General features: G+C 43.2%; 1 protein-coding gene across 1 annotated transcript; it reads right to left on the reverse strand.

Annotated features, from left to right (window-relative positions):
* Positions 1-69: 69 nt before the first annotated feature.
* Positions 70-19,702, reverse strand: pole (polymerase (DNA directed), epsilon; the record flags this gene model as incomplete). Its single annotated transcript, XM_083905125.1, has 48 exons — positions 70-198; positions 311-400; positions 1,090-1,215; positions 1,315-1,515; positions 1,819-2,012; positions 2,192-2,323; positions 3,420-3,624; positions 3,712-3,844; positions 4,640-4,765; positions 5,041-5,214; positions 5,310-5,514; positions 5,596-5,816; positions 6,263-6,486; positions 6,577-6,753; positions 6,841-6,947; positions 7,042-7,195; positions 7,301-7,441; positions 7,539-7,682; positions 8,175-8,387; positions 8,508-8,717; positions 9,231-9,353; positions 9,436-9,516; positions 9,610-9,712; positions 10,245-10,459; positions 10,893-11,088; positions 11,175-11,477; positions 11,888-11,980; positions 12,069-12,217; positions 12,321-12,466; positions 13,264-13,410; positions 13,525-13,627; positions 13,720-13,848; positions 14,175-14,282; positions 14,362-14,574; positions 14,667-14,780; positions 14,865-14,997; positions 15,875-15,994; positions 16,075-16,160; positions 16,264-16,374; positions 16,897-17,004; positions 17,129-17,209; positions 17,305-17,449; positions 17,545-17,699; positions 18,527-18,619; positions 18,713-18,757; positions 19,199-19,279; positions 19,405-19,540; positions 19,635-19,702. The coding sequence occupies 48 exons, from the start codon at positions 19,700-19,702 to the stop codon at positions 70-72; spliced, it is 6,891 nt and encodes a 2,296-aa protein (XP_083761251.1).
* Positions 19,703-19,768: the final 66 nt, after the last annotated feature.

Below are 19,768 nucleotides of genomic sequence, written 5' to 3' on the forward strand. Positions count from 1 at the left end.
TTCTCTACAATGAAACAACAAGTGCGTCAAGTGGGGAAAGTGTCTCAGCATAAAGAGTTTTTCCAGACGTCACACGGCGCGAGCGCTCTGGCCGACGTTCGGACTCATCTCGAGCAGCCAGTCGATGGTCTCCTCCAGGAAGCTCATGCTGTAGTGGGACGCGATGTTCCGAAACACTGCGATCTGCTCTGAGAAGTTCTGTCGATTTAGGAAGAAGAAGAAGAAGAAGAAGAAGAAGAAAAACTGTTAAAAAAAACATGTTTGTTAACACGTTTATAGAATAAATAAAAATGTACGCGAGCGTTGAAACCTTGGCTGAGAAAGAGAGGTCAAAGTCTCCGGCGCATTTGCAGTAGAGGGGCATGTTTGCTTCTTTAACGCCTTTACACTTGTTACACACCTGAAAATCACACACAAACACAAATACAAAAGAAGTTTTTGTTAGAGTTTGAGGAGAAACATCTTCAAAAGCCATTGAATCGACTGGACTTTAAGATTTCTTGAAGACGCGTCACTTTTCATCCAAGAAGAAATCAGTAAGTCCATTTGCTTCCGATTCAACAATAATCTGTATTACACTGTCGTTCAAAAGTTTGGGATCACCTGGGATTATCTGACCTGAAGTCAGGTTATCTACCCGGATATCGACATGGAGGAGGACACACGAGGAAAGCAGCAGAAAATTACGGCGTTATTAAGAAAGGGAATCCCTTTTTTAAACCACACAGAACCAAACTCAAAGGAAAAAAAACACAATTAACTATTAGCTATTTTATCAGCTCAGCTGTTGTTGTTGTTGTGCAACATATTACTAGATAGGACGATAGAGCAACATTTAAATAATACAAACAAACCCATTCGATTTCTGTCGCCTAAACCTAGTGTAGAAACTAAGACTTTAACTAAAACTAATCGGGATGATGGTAATCCAGTCCAGTTTAGCCTACTTTTTTTAACAGAGAAGCAAAAGACACTATAAATGTGATCACTACATTGTGCTCATATCTCCTTTGAAGATCATGTATTTGCAGACAGTTTATGTGTGTGTACAACAGAAAATTAGTATAAAAAGGAATATTCTTAACTGACCAGGTCCTGTAGTGAGTAGCTCATCAGCTTCTTCTGCAGCGCTTCCACCAGAGCCATCTCAATCGACTCAGTCTCATACTGAGCCTGACAGTTGGTGCAAAACCACTGAGGCAAGACGGAGCCATCCTGAAAAGAGAAAAAAAAGAAAAAGAAAAAACAGGGTTCAGTTCCATCAGATTCCTAACTTTGAAGAAAGAAAAGTACGTGAAAATGCTTCCACTTCACCTGCGCAACAGACGGGTCCTTGCAGAGGTCAAGGTCGCGACAGAAGTTGCACTGGTGGCAGATGACCTCGGGCAGGACGTAAGAGTTGCACGGGTCGTGGAACTGAGCGTCCTCGGAGAACTCGCCGACGTCGACGAGGCGCAGCAGGTCTCGCTTCAGCTTGTTCACCTGGTTCACGATGTTGGCGTCCAGTGAGAAAACCTGGCGGGAGGGAAAAAGTTGTAAAAATCGCACAACAAAATTCAACTTAATGTCATTTTAAAGCAGTGTTTCCTTGCTCCAACAACCCTGATTCAAAGGGTTGGGGTTATTGGGTCAGTGTGAGGCTGTTGGAACAGGGCAGTGGATCCTCAGGACCAGGGCAGTGGATCCTCAGGACCAGGGCAGTGGATCCTCAGGACCAGGGCAGTGGATCCTCAGGACCAGGGTTGAGGACCACTGATTAAATGGAGCACGTTGTTTTGAAATGTGCTTTATAAATACATTTGGATTGGATTGGAATACCTGGCAGACATATTTAATAAACTCCAGTGCGGGGTTCTTGAGCAGCAGGTGGGATCCAGGCAGCACGGGGAACATCTCCGAGGGCTGGCTCACGCCTCTGGTGCCCGTCACCTTCTTCTGGATCTTTTGCGTGATGGTGAAGAGGTTGTGCGTCAGCTCGCTGGACACATACTCCTGGGAGAAGGAGATCATTCCTGCAGCGAAAAAAAAAAGAAGAAACATCACATTACGGTTGTGTAATCCGCTTTAATATGATTAAAAGCTCGCCCCATTAAGAGTTTTCGCTGTAATGGACACAAGTCTGTGGCAACTCTGTTAAGTGTAATGCGAAGTCCCCTAAGCCGAGTGTTTAGTAACTGAAGCGGCGTCTTACCAGGAAGAGCACTCAGGTCTCCCACTGCCTGCTGGGAAGGCTGGCTGCCTCCTCGCCTCTTGACTGGCGTCGCTCCAGGAGTGTTGCGCCTCAGCTCCTGTCTCATGCTGTGGTAGACTGCGGCAATGTAGGCTGTGTGTGTGTGGTGTTAGCGCAGAGAAAAAGGCAAATAATATTTATTTATTTAATTTTCGCGCTGGGCATGCTAACGCGCTAACGGCGGTTAACGCACGTTTCCATGACGACTGACTGGAAAAAGACGCGTGTGACGTCATGTTTACGTGCCGCGGCACGGAAGTCCAGGCACCGTTTACCAGTAAGCTCCGTTAGCTCCTTTAGCGTGCCTGCAGTCGAACTGGAGCGGTTTCTGTTTATTAAACGAAAAGACCAGTGCTACAAATAACCAGCGTACCCGTGTACTGCTTATGTGGGTGTGTATGTTTTTAAAGTTTAGCGTTACTTTAGAGACACTTTTTAAACTCATAACTCATGCTAAAATGAGTCTAAAGTAAAGCTAAACTTTAAAAACAGAGGCACACATACGCACTACACAGGCACGCTGGTTATATGTAGTACTGTTTTTTTCGTTTAATCAAGAGACCGCTTCAATTCGACTGTAGGTGCACTAAAGGGGGTCGTACCTATGTTCCCCGGGTCCTATGTTCCCCGTTTTTCCCAAAAAAGGTCCACTTTCTATGTGACAGGGGAACATAGGACCCTTTTTTTGAAAAAGGGTAGGGTTAGGATTAGGGTTAGAGAAAGGGTCCTATGTTCCCCGGTCACATACAAAGCGGGGAACATAGGACCCGAGGTACATAGGACCCGGGGAACATAGGTACGGTCCCCACTAAAGTAGCTAACGTAGCTAACGCAGCTAATTGGTAAACGGTGCCTGGATTTCCGGTGAAAAGAAACAGGCCGCTCCAGTTTGACTATAGGTGTGCTAACAGCGCTAAAGGAGCTAATGCAGCTAGTGGAGCTAACTGCTAAATGGTGCCTGGATTCCGGTGAAAAGAAACAGGCCGCTCCAGTTCGACTGTAGGCGCGCTAAATGAGCTAACGCTGCTAACTGGTAAACGGTGCCTGGACTCCGGTGCTGCGGCACGTAAACATGACATCATGTGCGTCTTTTTTCCGGTCAGTCGTCATGGAAACGCGCCATGTGTTAATGTTGATGCCGTAAACGTGCCCAGCACTAATTTTATGTACGTGAAGAGTATCTTTATACCTGACACAATCATGAGGAAGTATTTTTGACAGGAAGCCGTTTGGGGCAGATACTGCATGATGTTCCAGTTGCTCTCAATCTGCTCCTCCACCTCGTCCGTCTCCTCTTCTTCTTCCTCGGCTTCTGCTTCATCTTCCTCCTCATCCTCGCTGCCGTCCTCCCCGCCTTCCGCTCCTCTGCTGTTTTTCTTCTGTTTGGCACTTTCCTAAAAAGGAAATAAAAGGGGATTAAGCTCCATATTCAGCATGGTAAACTACTATAAAGAGTAGATAAACAGTTGGGCAGAGATTACCTCGCCATACAAGACGTTGGAGGGCAGTTTTCCCTTCACGCCGCCATGGTTGGCCGGGTCCATCCACAGCAGGAACTCCCAGCATCGGGAGAAGGACAGAGACAACGAGTGGAAGATTTCTCTGGAGTGGATGCTTGAAAAAGGGAAACAGAGTGGGAAGAGACCTGTCAGGTCTTGTGTGCACTTGAAATATATACGCAATGAAATATAACCTCTCCTTTGGCTCAGCGGTTACTTCTCAGGCAGTGTGTTTAATACTAAAAATTAAAAGCAGGTACTTTAAACACACTACACCAATCGTTTGGGTCAGTTAACCTTGAGTGTATTGACACTGCAGGAATATGAGCAGCCTTAAGAGGTTCGTGCCATGCGAAAGCTTTCTAGTGTCCAGCCTTAGCCAAAGTGTGGGCCACAGCCCCCTAGTGGGCTCTAAGTGTACTGCAGGTGGGCCACGAGAGGTCATTGAATATAAATAAATATGTTTTTAATTTACAGTTTTGTAATTAAGTTCCTTAAATTCCTGTTATATGGAATCAAACAAAGCCAGGATGTTTAAATGATGTGTTATTTTTATTTTATCTGACAGAGTATAGCAGCATTTTATGTGCAAGTATCCATTGTGGGCCCTGGGAATGGCTGCTCTAGTTTTCAAGCTCTCTATAAAATAAATGTATTAATAGTTATCATTTAATGCATGGATACATTTAGATTATATATATATATATATATATATATAATCAGTGGATTTTATTTCCAGAGTGGTAGAATTTTTAGATTTAGAATTAGTCAACACCCAGGGAGCAATGGGGGTTTGGGTGCCCCAGCCCTAGGTCTGCCCCAGGATTAAACCAGCAACCTTCCGGTTACCTATTCCTTTCCTGGGCTGCACTACCTGCCTTTTAACGACTGCAGCGGGTAAATGTCTAACCTGTTAGTGATGTACTCCACGTATCCGATCGCGTCGTCGATCCTCCGTTTCTTAGTGCACAGGATGATCCTGTTGAAGTTTCCGTACACCACGGTTGAACCGAGACGTTTGAACTCTGCCACGAGCCTGAGAGCAAAGTGAGACGATGATTAATGGGAGGAACATGATTACTGGAGCAACAGAGCAAATCCAAGAGATGGTGAGCAGGATCAATAACTGCAAGAACAATGATAAAACGCAAACTATCGATAGGCATCAGATGTGTCGATATCAAAACAAAATGACAGCTTATGCACATAAAACCCTTCAATTGAAGCAGCTGCAAGTACTTCTACAATAAATACTGGTTTTATTTTGCAAAAGAAAACTGTAATGAAAAACACGTATGATGTGGCACTCACTGTAGAAACACCTTCTTCATCATGTTGAGCAGGGTGCGGTGCAGCGCCGGGTCATAAAGCAGAGAGCTCGGGGAGCGCAGCCAGCGGTAGAAGTGCATCACCTGGTTGTCTGCGTACACGTTGTGGTACTGCGTGATCTCCCTGACCCATCCCACCACCATGCTCTTCAGGATTCTGCTCACACACACAGCAGAGGAAAACGGTCAAAACGTTAAACAAAATATGAACATTTACTGAACAACATGTGGGTTTAACTGTCGCTTACACACCTGAATGTGTTGGAGCAAAGCGCCGTCTCGTCGTAGCTAGCCACGGCGCTCGCTCCCTGGTTTCCCGTCATCATGTCCTCCAGCGAGGCCTGCTGGATCACGTCGAAGCTGACGCCCACGCTGGCTCCGCCCTCCATGTCGTTGACGTGGTGCGACTGCAGAATGGTGTTCACGGCCAGGCTCTGCAGGTCCAGCTCCACGCACACTGCGAGGAGCGTGATAGTTGACAGTGTCAGAGACAACAAGGCACCATCTTTTTCCGTGTATATTCATGATCTAAATGTACCAGTGGAGTAGCATCCATGAGCGTTAATCTCCACAGAGCCCCGGTCATCGCTTTCCATGACCAGGCGACTGTCATCCGCTTCCTTCCCCCCGAGGTCAGGTCTGGCCGTGGGCGAGAGCCACAACAGGTGGTTGTGTTTCCGCAGATGTCTCGCCAGGAACAAGTCTGAGCCAAAGATGGACACGTCCTGAGGCAGGTTTCCAACAGGTAAGTGGTAATACCTAAAAAAATGAGACGTAAGTGTTATACATTTTCACATTTCAGACGTGGCAGCTAGGCTTAGCCTTTCTAGCATCACTAGTGTCATTGTGCTTCTACCTTGCCTCCATCAGTTGTGATTAGGGGTGTAAGGGGTTCTAGATAAAAACTCATTCTATCCGAACCTCGGTTTGCTCTGAATAACTTCCTGAATCTCGGTCATCTGCCTCAACTTCACGGCACCGTGTCTCACTCGCAACGATGTGCGAGTAAGAGAGGGAGTAGAGCAGCAAGAGCGGCGAAAGACAAGTGTGTCCTTCATTTACCGCTACCTTTTGCATCACTTATCCCACAGAACTTGGCACTGCACCCGGAGATCTAAACACAGCTCTACTGAGAGTCATGTGGAACTGGTGATAAGCATAAACAGCTTACAACAACGTAGTAGTATAGGAGTAGTAATCGGTACCTGGCCATGTCGAAGGCCTGTGACAGGCAGCTGTCCAGGTTGAGGTAGTGGCGGATCATGCGCCGGGCGCCGAGCCGCTGCCAGTCGAGCACGTTGTAACTGATCTCGTCGGCCACGTGTACCGGGACGACTGGAAACTCCTCGAGCACGGGCATCCCCGCCGCTAATCGACGCAGCTCCCAGTTCGACTGCACGGCGATGAGCGTGGGACCGCGACGCTCGTCCTGTAAAACAGGCAAAAGTTAAAGTTCAACCCAAGAATACAATGACTACTTCCTGATAGATAACAGGTGGAAAAAAGTATTAAACTGAACCTTGTAACTCAGCAGAACTCGCTGTAGTGCACGATAGATAGCCTTTGCGTCATTTTCAGCTCGCACTTCAAAGTTGTGTTTCTCCGGCGGCAGAAGCTCCTCCGTCGTCTTCTCCAGGAGGGCGGTGCGTTCAGCCGTGTAGAGGTTACTCAGGTTGGGCATCTGGTTGCTTCTGACCTAAATGAAGGCAAAATAAAGTTAAAAAAAAGAGAGCGGTGGAACAAAACAACAGCTCAAACACAGACAGAGTATTATTCTTCTTACTGTGTCCAGGACAAAGATGCTCGCTTTGCGCTGAGAGGGGATGAAGAGGCCAAACAGAGCCTTGTGACCCTGGCTGTGATGATACAAGTACATGTGGCGAACGCTCCCTATGAAGAAAGCAAATATAAAACGAGGATTTTGTAAAACAAGTGTCATTTAGATATCACTTTTCAAAGAAACACTATGTTAGACGAGTCTTACCAGGTTCTAGGTAGCTAAACTGGGCCAGAGATCTCATCTCCAGATGTTCCAGGTCAAAGGTGTCGGCCTCCCTGCCGCCCAGATCCCTCACAACATGTTTGTTGACCATACACACACATCCAAGCTGCACCAGAGCACGGAACAGCAAGGGAACCTGATGCACAGAGACGACAGGAAAGTTTTTTGTTATTTGATCACATTCTATTAATTTTCATTGCCATTAAAAACACTGGTGGTCTATATACACACTATATGATACCTGTGTTTCATAGACTCCTTCGATGTCTGGAGCAGAGAGGTCAGCGTTGATCTCGTTGATGTGCTCCTGGTACATGTCCTCTGGTACACAGTACTTGTAGAGGTAGTACACCACATTGGAGCGAGGCAGCAGGCGGTTCACCTGAAAGCAAAAATGACTTAATGTCAAAATTTGCACGGCTAAAAAAAACCAAAAAACATTAAAGACAACGATAATTTCAAATATATTTCCTTCATGCCTTTTTGTACGTGGCTCCCTCCTCTTGTTTTGGGACTTTCTGGTTGACGTAGAAGACGCGCGGGATGTTGAGCTTCATGCAGTGGAGGTCGTTTCCGATCACAGCCCACAGTTTGTACAAACCAGGGTGACTCGTCTCTGCGATCTGTGAGGTGGATAAAAGCATCTTATGTTATTATCATGAAAATACAACATAGTGCTGGTATCGTTATTGGCATTCACATTTTTTAGATATTACATGGGCATACACCTGAGTGAGTTGGGTCGTGAGGGTCTCTGGAATAAACACCAGCTCCCCAACTTTTAATACCAAACTTAAGAGATGGATTAAATTTGACCACACTTGTAATCACATAGATAATCTACCATGTATTTTTGTGGTAGTCCCAGATTACACTGTACATTTTACTCCGCAATATATTATACGTTACTTACTAAGTATTGTTTTTGGTGGCTCTTGTTCGTTTGTGCTTCCACACTTGCACTTGCCAATATGACCAACAGAGGCCGCCAGAGGCTTGTTGCGGGAATGGGGTGAAGTCTGCCATCTCTGATCGCCTTGTTTACAACTGTATTATTGTTGTACTGTGAAGCTTTTTTTTGTGTGTCGTTGTGTTGACGAGGGTCGTTACTTCACCTGCACAATTTGCCACGGCATGTCCAGGATGCTACGCGCCGTCCTACGCAGGAAGCTTCCGAGGCCGGTGGTGGGTCCGTCTCTGATCACGCCTCCGCCTACAGACTGGGCTTCTCCGTCCAAAAGCCTCCTCTTCTTCCTTCTCTCCTTCCTCTGCCGGATCTGCAGCTCCCACTTCTTCTTATGGTAGCGCAGCCACACTTGAATCTCCTCCTGCACACACACACACACACACAGTCGTTAAAATAATTTCAGATACATTCAGAGATAGATGCTTAAATAATCTCTGACACAATAATGAGGCAAGTCTTTCGTCTCTCTCCACGTTCCTACCTGTGTCTTTCCCATAGGTGGAGGTGGCCCCAGGATCTCCCTCCAGGACTGAGTGAGTTCCAGATCCTGAGACTCCACTTGGCTCTCATCGCCTTGAGACGCTCGCTTCCGCTTGGTGCTGATGAGAACTGCTGGCTGCAGAGGTCTGGCCGGCATCCCAAAGTCCTCTATGTCGGCAGCCTGGCCGGCTTCAAGAGGCTGACGAGCCACCTACGATCAAAGAAATGATTTAGGAAAAGGAATAGGACTCTGAAGTTGTGTTTTTCAGTTGTTTTAGGCCAAGGAAGAAAAGAGGCAAACAACAACATTGCGCGAGTAAAGCGAGCCGGAGGAGTTTAACTGAAAACACCGAGAAATGCCAATGAAAAATTTTGCAAGTGAATTCTTCTTAAAACTTTTACTTATTTTTCTAGTATAGGTATAGGTAATATATATAGTATTTGCACTCAATGTTGACGGATAATTACGCACTTTGTTGTGAAGCGGACCAATTATTAATCCGCACCTAAATTTTCTACCACCATGTTCATGTGAAATAAATAATATATCTGGGAATTATTGATGAATATTGATTGAATCAATTAAACCGAATCATTTTGGTTTGTGGACAAAAACAAGACATTTGAGAACATCATCGTTTACATTTCCTGACATTTTATGGACCAAACGATAACTTGATTAATGGAGAAAATAATCAAAGGTTTGATGTGAGGTGAACTTTACCTGTCTCTTGCCTTCGCTGCTGAACAATTCGCTGATTTTCTTTTGCTTGTAAATGTCATTTTTCTCCAGTAGTTTCTTATGGAGCCAGTCAGGATGCCTCACTCTGGGGACTGGGTTCTTCACCTAATGACAAAATAATGATTTATATGGAAAAAAATTTATAGTGAGTGAGTGAAATCAAAAGGCATGCTTTTGTTTGTGTTACCTGTTGCAGCGCTGCAGGGATGGTTATGATTTTCTGAATGGCGCTACCCAACCTCTCTATGTAATAATTCCAATCAAGGATCTGGAGACAGAGAGAGAACAAGCTTATTCACACAGAAAACCAAAGATATGTGTATGTGAGTGTATATGAAACTTTTTAAAAAAAAAGACTCACAGCGCGAATGTCCAAGTCATGCATGCTGGGCATCTTCAGCCACTTACGAAGGAAATGTTTCTTGACGCTGGGCTCTGCCTGGAAGATGGCCAGAGGAATGGCTCTAATGGAAAGAAACCAGAAATCTATCAAATGTGAAACTGAAGGCTTTCATCCGCTGCTAATGTCATAAAGTGCTCGTTCGACACACAAACATTAGGAATTTTATTTGGTCTGGCCCCAAAACCACAAAATGTATCACGAAGAGGGCACTTTGCTACACAACTTGTGTGATTTCATTGTCATTTCATTCCAGCAGAATCTTTTGAGTGCAGCTTGAACCATCAACATCAGACTGTAGAGTTTGTTGAACACAAAGGCTTTTTACCCAACACTAGCAATACATTTCCATTCCTTTTTGTGTATATAACATTTACTGCCTTTAAATTTGTCCATGCTATATCTGGAAAGAACAGACTTTCATTAAGAGTAGTGTTTTTTTTTTTTTTTACTTATACATGCATTTTGTACATGATAACCCAAAAGCCTCACTATAACTGTACACGTCCTCACTTTGAACTGGACCACACTGCTGTCTTTGAGGGCTGAGGTTTCATGAATAATTTAGAAATATAATTTGATAGCCGTCACCACACCTTTCTGTGACGGGGGAACCCTCCGGCTTTCGGGAGATGACGTAGCGGCAGCTCAGGCCGGCGTCTTTCACCATCTGGTCTCCCAGGAACTCGGCGAGTCTCTTCGCCGTGCTGATGGACGTGGACTTCAGCTCGCCGTAGTCCTCCAGCTTTTTGGACATGGAGCGATTCTCTGAAATCAGCTCAAACAGCTCTGCGTCTGGCATGTTGGCAGCCTGGGGGGAAAAGAATAAAAGATTTAAAGCATTATTTATGTATATGTATATATATATATATACATATACATAAATAATGCTTTAAATATATATACATACACACACACACATACATACATACACATATATATATATATAATATACACCCACATATACATATATACACAAATATATATATATAAACATACATACATACACATAGGATATATACATACATATATATACACACACACACATACAGGAAATACAATTCAATCAAAATACACCAAACCTGCGTAACTTAATTATAGGTGATTGGGGCGGGATAATGTCATTTTCTTCAATATCGATATATAAAAAGGTTCAGTATATATTGATATCATTTTAATGCATCATATAATAAACTATAATATAAACTTTACTGATATAGACTGCTTTGAGGCTTATATTTTACCTTGCTGTACAAGACGTCCAGCCAGTAGTCGGCCACTTTGGCCACAGACGCGTAGACCTCGTCCAGAGTGGTGCCTTTGAGGAAAGCCTCAAACACCGACGACTGAAAAATCTTAATGAGCTGGAGCTCTCCTCTTCTCTTCACCTCGAATCCCTTCAGCTCAGCAAGAGAGCCGTCCTCGTTAAACACAGCGTACCTAAAGCAAAGAGGAGACATCATCAATATGACCGTCTAAATACGATTTAAACGCAAACAATTCATGAACAACAAAACAGAACTTACCTTTTCTTCAGCTTCTTTCCTTCCTCTTTAGAGGCGGGCAGGATCATAGCCAGGTACGGCCCGTCCACCTCGAAGAAGATGCTGTTCTCCGCCCTGGTGACGTACGCGAGGGACGCGGGGTCGACCAGCTCGTGGTACTGGTCGTTGGTGAAACCTTCCTTCACCATGATGTTCAACATGGCCCCCGGGTACGAGATGGTCACCTTGGGCTTTTTCTCGTTGCTCGTCTTCACCACAAAGTTCTCGGGGAAGGTGTTGGGTAGGACGCACCAGATACCGTCAGTGTCCAGCTCAAGAGGTCTCCTGAGGAATTGATTTGGATTTAGAGGCGGCACATTTTTAAAATACTTGTCACAAAAGGCTTCAAAATAAAATACATTAGGGCTGTTAATTAAGTGATTAATTAAGGGCCAACTTTAATATGGAGGACAGAAAGTGCCAAAATGAATGAATTAAATAAATAAATGTGTCATTAATTAATTAAATGTATTTATTTAATTTTGGCACTTTCCATTCTCCATACTTTAACACTGTATATCGTTTTTAAATCACATAAATAATGAATTAAATAATGACGTGAATTAAATGTATTTGTTTGATTCCCAATGAAAAACACACTGGTATGTCGTTTTGTGCCGTTATTATGAATTAGAAACTAAAGATAATTTTAAATTTGACCAAATTCCCTTATCTACATAAAACATAACACTCACCCTATTTGTTCGATAAGCTCTCTGGCTTGTGTGATGATGTTGGCCCCAGTGAAGCACACGATGCCAGCCATCTCCATGGAGTACCAGCGCGCCCTAATGGAAACAGCAGGGAGTGCCATTAAAATGAGCTGATATTACAACATTAGTCAGAAAAAGAATGCCCAGTCTTTGTCGCTCTTACCCTTTCCTCATGACGTAGCCATAGAAAGAGTTGAGAATACACTTGTGAGCCAGCTGCAGAGAGTCGTACAGGATCTCCATGTTCTTGCAGCGTTTGGCCTCAGCGGCGTCGCTGCTGTCCTGAGCCGACGACAGCTTCTTTTTCCACACCTAAAAGGTAAAAGAATCAGGGAGGTCATTTAGAGAAACTGTCTGTAAATGTGTTGTACATTTACAGATGACTGATCATTGTCTTTAATATAGAAAAATGTACCTTGTGCAGTCCTTTGAATTCGTAACGCCGATCTCTGAAAGCTCTCACAGTGTCGACGTAGAAGGAGTTTTCTCTCTGACAGATGGTGGTGACTCGCTCCTCCAGCTTGGTGACGTGGACCTTCTTGTAGGCTCTCTTACAGTAGTCTGAGACGTGGAATATACATGAATCAGGCAAAAAGTTGAGTCAAAAACTCTGCCTCGAGTATTTGTTTAATTCCTATCTCGCACGGCCTGTTCAGCACAGGGATTATTGTTCCACACGGACCGTTTTAGCAGTCGCACAGCCGGATTTCAGCTGGCGTGATGGCAGAGACGGAGAGTGAAACAGTCCGTAAAAGTGCATTGTAACCACTGTAAACTACAACGCGTAACCACAACAGCACATCCTCAATGATTCAGCATTTAAGCCGAAACATCCAGTTGCTAACGCTTCCGCTAGCACGTGCTAACGTAAACATTGATGTTAGCTGATGTAATGTAGCTTACTAGGGCTGCAGCTATCAAATTTTTTTGTAATCGGGTATTCTACCGATTATTCCCCGATAAATTGAGTAAACGGATGAAAAAAAATAAAGAAGCAATTTAAAAAATAAATAAATATATATATATATATATATATATATTATAAGTTTGCGTTTTTGCGTCTTCTATTAATGGAAAAATAATTGGTTGATAGCTGGAGCCCTAGTAAGCTACATTAAATCAGCTAACATCAATGTTTACGTTAGCGTGTGCCAGAAGCGTTGTGAATCATTGATCACATCGTTTGCCTAATAGCATAATTTCCCAAGTAATTTTTTTGGTAATTGTGATATCTGCCTAACTTTACCAATGTGCTTGCTAAAAAATTAGCTTTCCCAAAAACATTCAAAATAAGGCTGATTAAATTGCAGGTACCTTTGAAAACAAAATGGACTGATAGACTTTCCAAAGACATTTACCTGCCAAACGCTTCTTCTCATGCTTGGCTTGATCCTCTCTGTTGAGATTGTGGAAGGCTCGCGGCGGACCGTTGGGAAACATTGGCGGGAACTTCTCGGACTCCAGTTGCTGTTGGATGCGGTGAAACTCGCTGCGACTGGCCGGCACTGTACACAGACGACAGCGCCTCACTTAATCACATTTTTTGTAACCAGTTACAGCTTTTGAATATTTTATCCAATTCTGTTTACTTTAACCCAAAGAAAAACACATGTACTGACTGATTTCTCCTCTCCATTGCCAGGCCATCTTCCTCTGACAGGTGGCTCCAGGCTTGTTAAAGTCACAGGCAGCACAGGTGGCCTCATCGACCATCGCAGACGGCTGTAAAGAAACAAAAAAAACAATCATGTTTCATGATTTTCTATCATTTATGCTCACGCTTTTCCTTCTTTTTTCTTTTTTTTTTTTTTTACCTGAAGGCGGTTGGTGAGAATGATGTTGGGGTACATCGCCCCGACGTCCAGATGGTAGATGAGAGGGCATTCAATCCTGTTCGGCACCTCCTTCAGGGAAGTCAGCTTCTTCTTTATCTCGTCACAAACCTGAGAAAATACAAAAATAATTATACGTTGTAGAACGTCAAGCCGGGGAAGCAGAAAATAGAGCTCCGGTGGCGGTCAAAACAACGCCATTCTGGCAGGAAGTCATGCCGCCGTTATCTAAAAATATGCTTTTATTGTACTTTTAAGTACAGTTTATATCACTTGATCTTAGTGGGTTTAAAGTGTCCAGTAAACTCTGACGGATTGAAACCGTCACTGCTTTTCCTGCCAACATGGAGGTGTAAACAGACTATAGTTGGCACAATAACACAACTTAAATGGAACAATGCAACAAAAGAAAGAAGAATAACAACGATAAAACATGCCTCATTAAAGTTTGTGACTTGCTCCAGAGGGATTTTCTCCTCCTCCTCGATAGCGTGACGAATCGTTCTCTCGACTCTTTGCAGCAGGAGGTCAAAGGCCGCCGGGTTCTGTAAACAGACCAGAGCAAATTAAAAAATAATAATAATTGTGGAACAGCAACGAATCTGCAACAAACGACCGACTGACCATTTTGAAACGGCAGGGGATGTCACTGCGGAACACTCCAGACTCCAGCGCCTCCACGTGGCCGCCGACGTACGTCTCCGAGTCCAAGACGTGGCCGTTGTCGGTCATTTTGTTGAAGACCTGCTCTTGCTTGTTGGGGAAGACGATGTTGGCGTGGAAGGCCTGCACCATGAGCAAGGCCTCGCACAGAGTCCCGGAACCTTTACGTAGCACCTGGTCACACACACACAGACATCATATATCAATAATCTTTTTTTTATTCTGCAGCAAATACGTTTTTTTTACAAAACACACGACAGACAAACCTCATCAGGCTCCATGGGGATGATCGTACACAAAGCGAAGATGAAGGGATGGACGTATTTCATGTACAGGTAATACGTGGCCACAGCATCGGACACAGAGTAGGTTGCTAACGTCTGAAAGAGACATTTGGAAATGGAAAAAGTGCGACCGTGACAGCAAAGACAATTCACTTCAAAAACTACAGTCCACTTCTGTACCTGTGACTCCTCTGTAGCCATGCGGCACATCTCCTCTGGGTCCAGCTCCACTGGATCATAGCCCAGTTTAGCCTTTGCTGCCGCCTTCAGGTTATGACTTCCCACCGGCAGGTAACTGTCTCTCTTTACCCACCTGAGACACAGAGAAACAGGGACGTAAGTAAAGCTGCGGTGTGTAACTTTGGTTGTTTGTTGCCTCCGTTGCTGTCTCGATATAAAACAATTAGTGCTGGGCATGTTAACGCGTTAACAGCGTTAGCGGTGTCAATGTTAACACACGTGACGTCACGTCATGTTCACGTGCCACGCGGCACCGGAGTCCAGGCACGTTTACCAATTGGCTCCGTTAGCTCCTCTAGCGCTCCTTTAATGCAGTTAACGGTGTCAATGTTAACGCACGCTAATGCATGCGACGTCATGTTTACGTGCCACTAGAGTCCAGGCACTATTTACCGGTTAGCTCCGTTAGCTGCATTAGCTCCTTCAGCACGGTTAACGGCGTTAGCGGTGTCAATGTTAACGCATGTTAACGCATGTGATGTCATGTGTATGTGCCGCAGCACCGGAGTCTAGGCACCGTTTACCAGTTGGCTCCGTTAGCTCCCTTAGTGCGCCTACATTCGAACTGGAGCGGTTTGTTAGCTAACTGGTTAACGAAAAGAGCAGCGCTACAAATAACCAGCGTATCCCAATCGAGACGTCACACGCGTCTCTTTCCAGTCACTCGTTAACGTTCCCAGCACTAAAAACAATTAACTTCCTGTATGCAAATACTTACAAAACGGTTCAAGAATTACAAAAAGTTTTTTCTGATTTTTCAGCTTGTTAAATGTGAATATTTTCTGGTTTCTTGCTCCATAGAACAAATAAATAGATCATATTCCGATCAACACTTTCTGACATTTTATGGACCTAACAGATTAACAGATTATGAAGATAATGCTTAGTTGCAGCCCTAGTTAACAGAAACAACAACAGTGATATGATGACAGTATTAGAGGAGTTCTAACCTATAACAGTCCATGTGAATGGCCTGACTGGACTTGAACTCTCCCTGGTTGTCCTTTTGGAACCCAATCTCCCTGTGCATGTTCAGTCCATGCAGGGTCGCTCGAGTCTCAATGAAAGGCCTTAAAAAGTGAAAACACATATTAGCACATATTATTAATATTTCTTTAAAGGTAAAATGAAAAGAAAAAACACAGCTTACCAATCAAAGAAGTCTCCGTTGTATGTGACAAAGATGTTTGGCTTTGTTTCTTGAACGTGATCAAACCACCTTTTAATGAGAGCCTCCTGCAGCCAAAAGTCAAGTTGACCAAACGTTATCACTGCACCACATACACATACTGAACGTTTTTTAATACATGTATTTATTACAATAAAAGGAAGTACAAACCTCGTCATCTTCATTGAAAACAGTGAAAGGTCCTTCATATTCAGGTTTGGGGGTGTACTCAAAATCCTCAATGTTTTCAGAGACGATCTCTCGGTTTGTGATCAGAAAGCCCTTTAAAAAGAAAAACAGAAAATCATATAATTAACTTCTTTCTTGCACAGAATTCAAGCACTTTCAATGACCCATGCCTATTTCCAAAAACTTTCAAGGGCCTTGACTTTTTTTCAAATTCACAAACTTTCAAGGATTTGAAGTGCTTGAAATCCTTGAAAGTATGTAAATTTGAAAAAAATAAATAATAAAATATTCAAGGCCTTTGAAAGTTTGTGGATTTGAAAAAAAAAAAACATTCAAGGTCCTTGAAAGTTTGTGGATTTGAGATTTTTTTTTTTCAAGTTCCTTGAAAGTTTGTGGATTTGAAAAAAAAAAGAAATTCAAGGTCCTTGAAAGTTTGTAGATTTGAGAAAAAAAAATTCAAGGTCCGTGAAAGTTTGTGGATTAAAAAAAAAAAATCAAGGTCCTTGAAAGTTTGTTGATTTGAGAAAAGAAAATTCAAGGTCCTTGAAAGTTTGTGGATTTGAAAAAAAAAAAAAAGAAAGGCCCTTGAATAGTGTAAAGTTAATAAGAACTCACCTGTCCGTCAATCATGTAGGAGATCATCATAATCTGATCCGTCTCAGCGTCGGGAAATTTCAGCGGGAGTTTGGTCGTCTCGATGTCGAAAGCCAAAACAACAGGATCCTGGAGCAAAAAAAAACACCCCATAATATTTAATGGAAGAAAAGGAAAAGTACCAGATACAGTGAAGCCTTTCATAAAGACTTTAAATGTGAGCTACAGTAGATAGTACAAAATATTTGCATACCGGTCGCTCCACAAGATCATCTCTGCGTACAATCTCTGGAGGATATGCGCTGCCTCTGTAGCGGACATTGTACCAGTGAGCCTAAAAAAAGAATAAAAACAGTAAATCAAAGAACAAACGACACCACGACCTGGAGAAATGAGAATCTTAAATACTGTAGTAATAGACTCTTTTACCACGTGGATCTTGAGATCGATGGAGACCCGAACGTGATACGGCACGTCGTACTCTCTCATGTCCACGATGTTGTCCAACTGGTCTGAAATACTCTTTGACGCCACCTCGTCGTCCGCGCAGGTTAAGCTGCTGCCCGCTAACGCGCTGAAAACGACCCAAAACAGAGACGTCCACAGATCAATACAGAAGCAGAAGTCGGTGACTGTGAAGAGTAAAGCAGATCGGTCGCTCCATCGTACCTGGACAACATGGAGGTGTAGGCGTCGTTGGACTGTTCCCTCTCTCTGTTCTTACGGACTGCCGGGGCGATCTCTCGCCTCACTTTGGTGAGGTCGTCCACGGTGTTGAAGGACAGCTTGATGTAGCTTCTCTTCAGACCCACTAAATGGTTTGGCTGTGGAGACAAAGGACAACACGTCAACGATGCTAAATCAGGGTAAATTAGGGCTAAACGACGTGCGATTATTGTCAGATTTGACTGATATTACAGTGATAGTTTATTATAGGGGTGGGTCAAAATACAGATTAGGCGATATATCATAATTGATTAAGTTATAGGAATAATATAAGGGATAATGGTGGAGAAAGCTACGTTAAGAGATGCTCCATCCATGTTCAATACATAGACTTTGTTCTCCATGTTGTGAATAAATAGAGAAATCCTGCACTTTTAACTTCTTTTCACGGACATTTTGTTTTCTTCAGTTAGACAGATATCGGGATGTATCGCTATACGATTGGCTTGCGATATATCGGTTATCACAGGATCGTTGTATCGCGATATTATTGGTATCGTGGACCGCGTATCGTACCGTGATTACCCCCCAAAATGCAAATATTCTCTTTGAGATGCAAACTACAAATAATTAGATTTCTTTTTTACCATTACTGCTTGAAAAATAATCAAATGATTATAAATTATGAGAACAAATGGCAATTATTTCTCAGTCAATCGAATGAACAACTAGAAAACAAACACTCTGAGTGAGTAGAATATCTGGATTTAGCCCAAACTACACAGAAACACAGGCCTATATGAGGCACGATCAGATGACTTTATTTTAAAAGCATTCGTGACATTTATAGCAGAGAAATATTGAATGAGTTCCTGTCCAAATACAGCAGTGTTTGCATATTTTTTTCCCATTAAATATGGTTAGTAAATTCACTTTAATCCCGTGAAAGGAAGCACATCAAGTGGATTAAAAACAAAAATCTCACCAGATCGAGGTCCTCTTTTTGGAGCATTTCAAGCTTTGTCACTTTTCCCTGGAACTTCTTGGACAAGTACGAGATGACTTCTCTGTCACAGTTCTGGAAACACGGACGATTTTCAGGAGGGGAAGTTTCGAAAACACTTTTATACGACACAACAACAAAATAACTGACAGACGGACAGCGACTTACCCTTTTAGTGGCTACGTAGAAATATGGCTTGAAAGGTAAAGCAACCTATGGGTAGAATACATACAATGTAGAATATGTTAGCATAGTGGAAAAGTCCCAATTAATCAAACGGTATGTTTGACAGGCTTCAAACTTTGCAGGTGACTTTCTACGGACACCAGTGTTTGTAGTACTGACTTTGATATTGTTTGGATACAAAATTAAAGAGATATTGGTAAAAAATGTGACAGATATATGGCTTAAAGTGCTGCTAATGCTGCACTAGTGTTATACAATTTTCATAATTGAACAATGGCAGCAAAACACGTGTTTACACAATGCATACATATAATAATGATGTTGTTATATTGATATTTAAAGGGAATTATTGCCTAGTAGAGAATATTTTTTATTTCCATGGAAATAATAATGATCATGATTTCCCAGAGTGTGTGTGTGTTTGAGTATTGCATCATAAAGTCCATGTATAAACCAGCTGTCACTCACCTTAAACCTACTTCCATCCTCTTGAATGAAATAAAAGTCCACAGCACTGATCAGCCTCTTGTCTTCATCCAGGATCTCTGTCTATTCGTGTAAAAACAAACACATAAACAGTGTTATAATAGTGCTTCTTCTTCTTCTTCTCCTCAGTGTAGATCTTAAAAAGGCCCCTGACATATGAGTGTGTGTGTGTGTGTAGTGAAACCTACAGGGTGGATGTTGATCAGCCAGCCTGTTTTCTCCCCCGGCTCCTTCACCCTGTCGAAGCCGAAGCGGGCGTCCATCTCGTCGGTGAACTGGCTGCGCTCCAGCCGCTTGAGAGCAGACATGGCGGATCCATCGTCCCTGGTTCAAACACACGAAGGTTTATTATTTCTTGTTGTTGTTGTTGTTGTTTAATATGAAGAGTCCACAGTGTGAGACAAAAACGTTCACTTACTGGTTGTCATGGTCTCCTCCGCCTTGTCCTCGCTCTGTTCTATATCGTCCACTGTTTTGATAAACCATCTTCTACTGCGAGACGAAGACCACCAACACGTCCACACTCATTCAAAATATCCCTCAGATTATATT

Source organism: Microchirus variegatus (genome assembly GCF_963457635.1).
Source record: "Microchirus variegatus genome assembly, chromosome: 18".
Classification (NCBI taxonomy): domain Eukaryota; kingdom Metazoa; phylum Chordata; class Actinopteri; order Pleuronectiformes; family Soleidae; genus Microchirus; species Microchirus variegatus.